Source organism: Hemiscyllium ocellatum, chromosome 4 (assembly GCF_020745735.1).
Source record: "Hemiscyllium ocellatum isolate sHemOce1 chromosome 4, sHemOce1.pat.X.cur, whole genome shotgun sequence".
NCBI lineage: Eukaryota > Metazoa > Chordata > Chondrichthyes > Orectolobiformes > Hemiscylliidae > Hemiscyllium > Hemiscyllium ocellatum.
The window spans coordinates 97,830,956-97,842,014 of NC_083404.1; the positions used below are offsets into that span (position 1 = coordinate 97,830,956).

Here is an 11,059-nt window from a genome sequence, read left to right on the forward strand (position 1 = left end):
TAGAGAATTCGACGTTTCGAGCATAAGCCCTTCATCAGGAATAAGAGAGAGAGAGCCAAGCAGGCTAAGATAAAAGGTAGGGAGGAGGGACTAGGGGGAGGGGCGATGGAGGTGGGATAGGTGGAAGGAGGTCAAGGTGAGGGTGATAGGCCGGAGTGGGGTGGGGGCGGAGAGGTCAGGAAGAGGATTGCAGATTAGGAGGGCGGTGCTGAGTTAGAGGAAACCGACTGAGACAAGGTGGGGGGAGGGGAGATGAGGAAACTGGAGAAATCTGAATTCATGCCTTGTGGTTGGAGGGTTCCCAGGCGGAAGATGAGGCGCTCCTCCTCCAGCCGTCGTGTAGTTGTGTTCTGCCGGTGGAGGAGTCCAAGGACCTGCATGTCCTCGGTGGAGTGGGAGGGAGAGTTAAAGTGTTGAGCCACGGGGTGATTGGGTTGGTTGGTTTGGGCGGCCCGGAGGTGTTCTCTGAAGCGTTCAGCAAGTAAGCGGCCCGTCTCCCCAATATAGAGGAGGCCACATCGGGTGCAGCGGATGCAATAGATGATGTGTGTGGAGGTACAGGTGAACTTGTGGCGGATATGGAAGGATCCCTTGGGGCCTTGGAGGGAAGTGAGTGTGGAGGTGTGGGCGCAAGTTTTACATTTCCTGCGGTTGCAGGGGAAGGTGCAGGGGGTGGAGGTTGGGTTGGTGGGGGGTGTGGATCTGACGAGGGAGTCACGAAGGGAGTGGTCCTTGCGGGACGCTGATAGGGGAGGGGAGGGAAATATATCCTTGGTGGTGGGGTCTGTTTGGAGGTGGCGGAAATGGCGGCGGATGATACGTTGTATGCGGAGGTTGGTGGGGTGGTAGGTGAGAACCAGTGGGGTTCTGTCTTGGTGGCGGTTGGAGGAGCGGGGCTCAAGGGCGGAGGAGCGGGAAGTGGTGGAGATGCGGTGGAGGGCATCGTCGATCACGTCTGGGGGCAATCTGCGGTCCTTGAAGAAGGAGGCCATCTGGGCTGTGCGGTGTTGGAATTGGTCCTCCTGGGAGCAGATGCGGCGGAGACGAAGGAATTGGGAATATGGGATGGCGTTTTTACGGGGGCACTCCTCCCACCCTGCCCCCTGTAAAAACGCCATCCCATATTCCCAATTCCTTCGTCTCCGCCGCATCTGCTCCCAGGAGGACCAATTCCAACACCGCACAGCCCAGATGGCCTCCTTCTTCAAGGACCGCAGATTCCCCCCAGACGTGATCGACGATGCCCTCCACCGCATCTCCTCCACTTCCCGCTCCTCCGCCCTTGAGCCCCGCTCCTCCAACCGCCACCAAGACAGAACCCCACTGATTCTCACCTACCACCCCACCAACCTCCGCATACAACGTATCATCCGCCGCCATTTCCGCCACCTCCAAACGGACCCCACCACCAAGGACATATTTCCCTCCCCTCCCCTATCAGCGTCCCGCAAGGACCACTCCCTTCGTGACTCCCTCGTCAGATCCACACCCCCCACCAACCCAACCTCCACCCCCTGCACCTTCCCCTGCAACCGCAGGAAATGTAAAACTTGCGTCCACACCTCCACACTCACTTCCCTCCAAGGCCCCAAGGGATCCTTCCATATCCGCCACAAGTTCACCTGTACCTCCACACACATCATCTATTGCATCCGCTGCACCCGATGTGGCCTCCTCTATATTGGGGAGACGGGCCGCTTACTTGCTGAACGCTTCAGAGAACACCTCCGGGCCGCCCGAACCAACCAACCCAATCACCCCGTGGCTCAACACTTTAACTCTCCCTCCCACTCCACCGAGGACATGCAGGTCCTTGGACTCCTCCACCGGCAGAACACAACTACACGACGGCTGGAGGAGGAGCGCCTCATCTTCCGCCTGGGAACCCTCCAACCACAAGGTATGAATTCAGATTTCTCCAGTTTCCTCATCTCCCCTCCCCCCACCTTGTCTCAGTCGGTTTCCTCTAACTCAGCACCACCCTCCTAATCTGCAATCCTCTTCCTGACCTCTCCGCCCCCACCCCACTCCGGCCTATCACCCTCACCTTGACCTCCTTCCACCTATCGCCCCTCCCCCTAGTCCCTCCTCCCTACCTTTTATCTTAGCCTGCTTGGCTCTCTCTCTCTTATTCCTGATGAAGGGCTTATGCTCGAAACGTCGAATTCTCTATTCCTGAGATGCTGCCTGGCCTGCTGTGCTTTGACCAGCAACACATTTGCAGCTGTGATCTCCAGCATCTGCAGACCTCATTTTTTACTCGTCCTCTTCACTGTCACGGCTACCAAGCCGCAAGCCATTGTACCAACACTCCGCAACTGTAGATGGCTTGATGCAGTCCCAAGATCATAAACAATGTTTCCTTGACTGTGAATGTCTTCATAATTTCCTGCACTCCTTTGTCTGCTTGTCTTCTCCAAGGACGGCACATAACATGTGACGGTGATAATTTTTTTTATTATTGCGATGATTCTCTGATCGAGCGGCTGTAACTTTGAAGTGGTGTTTGGTGGTAAAAACAAACACTTGACAACTTCGTCTGGTGATTCTAATTGGCTGCCTTTCACAGTGTATGAACTCGCATTGTCAACAAGCAGAAGGACGTGTTGCTGGAACCTAGCGCTTGCTAAGTAATGGCAGGTACAAATTCTTCTTAAAACCAGGATGCAAAAATTGGATATGTTATCATTCCTGATGAAGGGCTCTGGCCCGAAACGTCGAATTTCCTGTTCCTTGGATGCTGCCTGACCTGCTGTGCTTTAACCAGCAACACATTTTCAGCTATGTTATCAATGCTTTGTTTTGTGATTTGTACTTCACGGGAAATGACTTCTTGTCACAGTTCTTGAAGCAACGTGGATTAGAATAATGCCCGATGCAGATAAGCAGTAATTTATAAGTGCCGGTGGCATTGACACAAGGGAAAATTGTAATGCAATCCTTCTGGACTTTATGTCCTGACACCAGTTTTTCTGCGCTGGATACAAGTATTTTGTCTGGCAGTGACGCCAAGACAACCTACTTCATCAGCATTGTAAATTGCTCATGTTCGTAATTTCCTTCACGGATGATGGATTATAGTTTCTGTCTGTAGGCTTCCACGGTGCTGTCAACCATGGACTTCTGCTGTCCAAGAATGCTGAGTTACCTAAAGCCATGACAATGTTTGAACTACTGTAACCGGCTCAATGATACGCTATGACTGTTCATGGAAACTGGCAGCTTTTTCTAATATCACTGGGCCAGATCCGGGAATCCCCTTTTCACGCTGCTGTGGAAACCACAAAAATACATTTCGATCAAGTTGGTCATTTTTCGCTGGCTTCATGGATTTTCTTTTTAGAGCATTTGAACTGTCGCTTTAGCTGATAAATATCTCAATCGCCAGTCTTGCTTTCCTGATGTCGGACACTGTTGCTATTCCAATGCTGTACTCCTGTGCAATCTTTGATGCCTTTTCACCACAATCCAGACTGTGTAAAATCTCGCTTTTCTGTTCAATTGTCACTGCTGTCTGCATTATCTTCACAGATACGGTCAGTGCAACAAACTCAATCACTTATAACAGATACGCACTCAGAGCAAAGTCGTAGAGGGAATGAAGACAGCACTGATTTTGTCATGCATTTGAATCCTTCAGCATGTCAGTCATTTTAATGTGTTAAAATTATTTTAACACTGCTACAATTGACCGACTGAGATTGTTGCACCAGTGTCATTAACACCTCTTTGATGTGCAGGTCATCCGACTTCACTACTCATTTAAACAAAAGATGCAATTGTTGTACCATTGTCGGTAACACCTCTTTGCTGTAACAATTTTATGGGATCTTCAGATCTTATTTGAATAATCCAATTTTTGGATAATTGATATTCGGGTAATTGAGGTTCCTATGTATAATGTTATGATTATCTCAGGGCGAGATTCCCCAATTCATTACAGCTCTAGATCGGATATCGCAAACTGTTAAGCTCTTGGGTGAGTAGGGATGAACTGGCACTGCTTCTTGGTCATTAACCCCCTTGGTTGTTGGAACAAGGTTAATTTAAAGCTGAATCCCTTCCCTTGTGTATGCCTTTCAGACCAAATGAAACTTAAAAAGGAGCTAATGTAGATAGTCTTGCTTGAATGAATAAAACAAGTGAGTTACACTAATTAATTACCATATACAAGGATAACTATTATTATAATACACATACATGGAGATTAAAAATAAGAGGTGGATCAAAATGGTAAAAGTAAATAGAAGCTTACACAGGACTCTGACTGAAATGTTTGTGAAGAGCTGATAATGGAATGCTGTGGCCATTGCAGTGGAGGCCACCAATAGCTTTGACATCTGTAGTTAAACAGTTTCATTACCTTTATTTTGCAGTTTGGCGAGATTCTGTAGTTCTTATTCTCTTAATATGTAACTGAATATCAGCGTTCAGGCTGAGCGTCCTATTGTTGCTTTGTTTTTTTTTCTGATTTGCAGCACATAAAGTGAGAGAGGTCTTTGTTTCCTGCAACATGCAGTGAATAGGAGATAGTTCTTTAAATTTGGCCTTCATAGCTCACTAACACTCAAATCCAAATGGTACCCATGAGAACATTCAATCGTAACAGCACACTCCAGTCAAGTTTAAACTGACTTTCTAACCCCTATCCTTGTGTATTCTTTAGAGAGAAACCAGAAACTATGTCTGAAATTTAAGTCAAAATCCACAAAGGGTGGCTTTGCTGCTGAGTAGGGGATTGTTAGACCTTAGATCTCTCAAGTAACTCACTTCTATTTGAAGTTTTCTTGACACATTGAGTGAGGCAAAGAGAAAATAGCAGGGACTGACACTCTCACCTCACATCTGGAATTCAGCTCTTTTGTTCCATAGAGTCATAGAGTTATCGAGTCACAGAGGTGTACAGCACGGAGACAGACCCTTCAGTCCAACTCGTTCATGCTGACCAGATATCCTAACCTAATCTAATCCCATCTGCCACCACTTCGTCCAAATCCCTCTAAACCCTTCCTATTCATATATTCTTTTATATGTTGTAATTATACCAGCCTCCACCACTTCCTCTGGCAGCTCATTCCATACATGCACCACCATGTGAAAACATTGGGCTGTAATGAGGTCAGGAGCTGAGTGGCCCTGGTGCAACCCACACTGGGCATCACTGACCAGGTTATTGCTGAGCAGGTGCTGTTTGATAACACTATTGATGACACCTTCCATCACTTTATTGATGACCGAGAGTCGACTGATAGGCTGTTTTGGAGTTGTCTTGCTTTTTATGTGCAGGACATACCTGGGCAATTTTCCACATTGTCTGGTAGATGCCAATGGCATGGTAGGAAATAAATGAGGAGAGTTTGCAAAAATAATGTGAGACAAGTCACTAGATCTTGTCACTAGAGAAACATTCAATAAACTTGATGAAAATGACACAACTATAATATTGTAAGTTTCAGTCCAAGGCTTTGAAGGTGAACAAAGAAAAACATGGATAAACTTGTCTAGTCTACCAGCATCTGTAAAACAAACAAGAAAGTTATCATTTCAAGTCCAATATGCCTAATCTTGCAAAAGAATCATACTGGACTTAAGAAGCTAACTTTGTTAACATGAAAATATGTTTTTATTTGCATTCTGATTGTCTGATCAAGAATTTGTGAAATTCAGATTCAAACAAATTTGTGGTCTGCACTGACACACAGGGATCACTTCCCTGCTCACCTCGACAACTAGACTCATTTGTATTTATTCATTCACATGATATGAGCATGGCTGGCTCATCTAATATTTGTTTCCCATCCCTAATTGACCTTTACTATTTATATAACTAATTGGCGATAGAAGATCTGATCTGTTGGCTGTGAGATCTTTTACCTCCGTCTTTCACACGCTACTTATTCTGTTTGACATCCAGATGGTCTTGTGTTCTAACTTACATCTCATTTTTAAGTCTCCACAATAATTGTCGGCAATCAATCCTAATGATACCATTGGGTACATCTGCAGATTTTGGAAGAACAAGGTCAAGCATGATTTTCCACCTGCTCAAACCAGGTTTAGTATCTATGTTCTTTTGGATTAGATTAGCTCTGTATGGTGGTGCTATTGAGCTACTCTTGGTGATGGACACTGGAGTCCCTCACCCAGACCATATTTTGTGCCCTTGCCACTGTGGCAGCCTGACTGAGGTGCAAGTATACTGCCACCAGTGTTGACTACTATACTGTACCTCTGTAAAGTGTTTTTTTTAGTTAATGTAGTCAGTGCCTCCTCTCCAGAAAGTCAAGACACTACTGAAATGTAACTCAAGTGGATAAAAGTTTTATTATTTTTCAAAATATTTTTGGCTATTTGTTAAAAAGAATTGAGCTCATGGATAAAATGGTATTTGACTAGCAAGATGTTTGACTGTTTCAAAGAATACATTTGAAGACTGTTGGCAAACATAATTGATGTCAAAGTTAGAGTGGTGCTGGTCAAGCACAGCAGGTCAGGCAGCATTCGAGGAGCAGGAAAATCAATGTTTCGGGCAAAAGCCCTTCCTGATGAAGGGCTTTTCCAGCACCACTCTAATCTGGACTCTGGTTTCCAGCATCTGCAGTAGTCACTTTTGCCTAGTCAAACATAATTGATGGGTTACCTAACTGGATAGGCATCATATAAAGCCTGGTCCTTTCACTCCAACGTCAACACTAAGAATTCAGTTTAAAAAGTATTAGGTAACAATTGAGAATATATACTCTGGTTGATTTTACTCCCTTACCTAACCTAGAGGAAATGCTCATACTGTCTCATCTGTCCAATCTATTTTACCTAATTTGCTATTTGATGAAATCAGCAGAGAGCTTTATTCTTAATATAGCATTTCCATTTCTCACAGTTATGAGCTTAAACCATGAATTAAAACTAGCACTTCTGGAATTTGACTTGGGTTCTGATGTTGGTCTTTTTAGCAAAGTATCAGTATGTCATTCCTAGTTGCTTATCTAACTGTATTCTCTTTTGAAATTGAAGGAAATTACAGCACGGTATATCTTGAATGGACTGAGTGGTAATTCACTCACTGAAGCTCTTGAACATTATCCAGAAGCAAGAAAAATATTGGCTCATGCAAGTTTGTGCGCTGTATGTAAACGTAGCTTTCTGAACACCTGGCTTGAATGTGTGAGCTTTGTTGATCTAGCAAAGGTAAATATTTTGTTGAAATTAATACATAATGTATACGTATATAGAATTAAATGAACAGTATTTGGATGAATGCAAGGATTAAAAAACTACAATTAAGATAAAGTTGTTATAGTCCTACCAGACAATAGAGCTCCTCTCTCATTAGAAAAAGACAACTGGTGATGGTTTTAACCAGAAAGTCACCACACATTAGGAAAGGGGAGAGGTCCTTCATGGTAACCTCAGCTATCATGGGAAGCTGAACCTAAATTGTTGCATTACTCTGCATCACAAATCAGCCATTTAGCCAAATGAATACAGAGTAGAAGCTTACACAAATTCCAAGAGACATTAACTATGCATTCAATATGGCAGATCTTATGTTTGTATGTGATACGTCCTGGAAGTGCACCACTTTCTGTACTTCAAATACTTCTCCGAATGGGCATTCAGGGGTCATCTATGAAATAGATATTTGATCTTTAAACGTGAAAATAGGGGATTTGGTGAAGCCTCAACTAAACATTTATTATTCACTGACTGCAGCATGTGTCAGTATTCTTAGATGTGTGGCAGTAAATTCAGTATTTTAAGTTATACTAGAGGTTCCCCTCTAAAGATAAGTGGGTTTTTTTTTGCTTATATTATTGAGGAGTTGGAATGAGTAGTAATACTTCTTAAAGCTTTGAATTAACTTGGAGCCAATACCAATCATTGCTTACATTCCTCCTGATTGTCTTCTATACATCCCAAATTCTGGCTGCCACGTAGTTGACATTCAAATCAGCCAATGTTTGCACTTTTTGGGACTAACAAACTTCCTGTGAGTCTTGACTTCCTCCATAACTTTTCATTTGGTAAAATGACCTCCTACCTTAACATGAATTTCATATCAAAGGTAGCACAGATTCTGAATGAAGATAAATTTGGTTCTGAGTTGATGTTGAGGCCATCTTGGAGTACTGGCATCGATCATGAAGTTGATAGATTTAAATCTCTGCAGATTTAATATTAATATAATAAGCTATTAACATAATTTCTTGCCCTATTAATAAGCACTGATCAGCTATTTAAACAGTGTTTCTGATTTGGGATCATTTGCTGGGAATCTCAAGGAAATACATATAGAATAGTAACATGAGCATTCATTATTTGCCAGAATTACTTCAGGTATTAAACTATTATCGTTCGGTAATATGCCCATCATTTGACATACTTTAAATGGTTTAGCACCGAAGGTAACCAACAGCTACATTTGGAACTTAGGACCGAATGATTGGTCTGGAGAAATTCAGAGTCAATGTGTTTCTCGGCTGTTAGTCAATTTACATCTTTTTTAGATTTTTACATAATGATAACATTGTTTGTGGATATATGCCTGGATGTGAGAAATGGAAACCAAATGAGAATGTAGCAAAACGTGCAAATTTTAACAATTCTATTCATCATTGCCAACATAATATGAGTCTTTCTCACTACATAATATTTGACTACTTCATAACAAGTGTTTTAATAATTCAAGGGAAAATTTCCTGTCATATATACTTTGGATTTAATATAAGAAGTTTCTTTTCTCTGGAGATTTATTGTTTTGTGATTTATATTCCATTTTTATTTTTCAGAAAATTAGCATAACTAGTCCTGTTCACGTTGTTCCCATCCGAGCCTTGCTTTGTTCGTACAGATGTTTTAATGAATCAGGTCATCAGTTCTATGGGATAGCAATTCCATGAATCAGGTCATCAGTTTTTATATGATAGCAATTCCATGAGTAGTATAACAAAACAACATGAAGAAATTGAAGACCAACTTCATGAACTGCAGATAACATATGTTTTGGGTTGTGTTTTGAGGAACTCACAATGATAAAGAATAGACTATTTGCAGATTTACAGATAACATATTTCCAAAACAGGTGGTTCTGCTATTACGCGGTAGTTGCATTCTTGTGCAACCCCACGCTAAACAAAAATTGCACAATACAAATGCACTTAAAATGTTGGCGATGTAATCACCTTATAGCTTTAAAAGTTCGCGTTTTAATACAAGCATTTTGCATTCATCTAATCGCATTACGGCCAATTCGCGTTAATGAAAAATGCGTCATAGCAGAACTAGCTATATTCTCAATCCATTGAGTACAACATTCATTTTATATGATTCTTGTTTCAAAAATGCCATTTTTGTTCAGTTTTAATGTTAACTCATTAGTGATTCACTTTTTGGGAGAATGAAAATGGGCAAGTTTCTGCTTCAAGTATCTGTCATGTTTTACCTACAATAGAATTTTTTTTTGCGTCTGCCTCTTGATGAATAGGAAGTATAGCACAGAATTCAAGATGCATATACTAAGATGTGTTACATTTATTCCATTTTAATTCGTGATTTGTGTCATGTTGGACTTGTCTACAGACACCAATGAGGAGATTTGTAGTGCTTTTTGTGGTGTTATAACCTCAACAACAAATCAAAGAACATTCTGTTTACAGATATCTTTGCAGTTATCCTTATATTTTCACTAAAAATTGTTTTCTAGATAAATTGGCTAGAGCTACCTAGAATATATTTGTTCTCATCTAAAGTGCTTAATACAACGAAGGCCAGCCTTCTTTGTATTCCAGTGTTGCAGTCCAAGAATACATGGGCAGTTTTGATGAAAAGAAAAAACACTTTAATCTAACCATCTATTCTTCCTTCCCTCCTTTGACTTCCAACTTACTAACTCCTCAGGAAATGGAAGACTGAGTCGGAGCATCAAACTCTAGTGTTTCTCACATTTTTCAGCTACATCAGTGACAAGAGAAATTGTGGAATGATATTAAAGTTGCCCAAGAGAACTCTAGCTGTGGCATACCGCCTTTTGTAAGAGTTCAATTTTATGTGAATCTAAAAAAAGGAGAAATCAATACATATCTTGCAGATATCTTTCTGGGAAATCACAAAATTAGTGGGTAAGGCATATTTGATTAAGCCATATCTAAATGGGCTGGATGTGATGCATTAATTGGACAACCTGAGTACCTTTTTCATGTTTGTATTTTATCAGATAAAAATGTGATCACAAACCAGACATGCCATAGAATGTGCTAGTACTTTGAAAGATCCATTCAACTGTCCCACTCCCTTATATAACAACAGAAAATGCTGGAAATACTCAGCAGGTTAGGCAGCTTCTATGGAGAGAAAAGAAGTTAATGCTTTGTGTCATTGATGACCTTTCATCAGAACTGGACTCAAAGATTCTTATTAATCTGAGGCACTAACTCCATTTCTAGCCCTTTTGGTACTCCTTTCCTCAACCTGCAATATTCTCGTTTTGTGTTAGTCCCAGTCTGCACTTCCTCTAGTCCTGCATATTTTCTCCCTCCAAAAATTTTACAATTCAACTTTGCAAGGTAATGGGTCTAGAGTAGAGTGGTACTGGAAAAGCACAGCAGGTCAGGCAGCATCTGAGGAACAGGAAAATCAACATTTCGGGCAAATGCCTGTCATCAGGAATAGAGCTCTATTCCTGAAGAAGGGCTTTTGCCCAAAACATTGATTTTCCTGCTCCTCGGATGCTGCCTGACCTGTTGTGCTTTTCCAACACCACTCTAATCTAGACTCTGGTTTCCAGCATCTGCAGTCCTTGTTTTTACCCTTTGCAAAGTAATGTCAAATCTACTTCTACCACACTTCAAGCAGTGATTTCCAGAATTTGACAATTCATTGTGTAAAACTCGACAAAATATGCTACTTTAAATATATATGTTGTGATTATGGAGCCTTCTGTCACCGCAAACAGTTTCTTCTTTATTTTGTCAACCCTTTTCAAAACATTGAACACCTTTATTAATTCTGTCATCAACCTTACAGTTCTCAGGAGATTGCACCAGATTCTCTTGTTTCACCT

At 41.8% G+C, this 11,059-nt stretch overlaps 1 protein-coding gene across 1 annotated transcript in view; it reads left to right on the forward strand.

The window, feature by feature from the left end:
* The window catches only part of lrrc69 (leucine rich repeat containing 69), an 87,001-nt gene extending 78,101 nt beyond the window's left edge, over positions 1-8,900 (forward strand). Inside the window, exons 8-9 of the mRNA XM_060824040.1 lie at positions 7,015-7,188; positions 8,790-8,900. Of these exons, the coding sequence (XP_060680023.1) occupies positions 7,015-7,188; positions 8,790-8,900 (285 nt within the window). The remainder of the gene's footprint in view (positions 1-7,014; positions 7,189-8,789) is intronic.
* Positions 8,901-11,059: the final 2,159 nt, after the last annotated feature.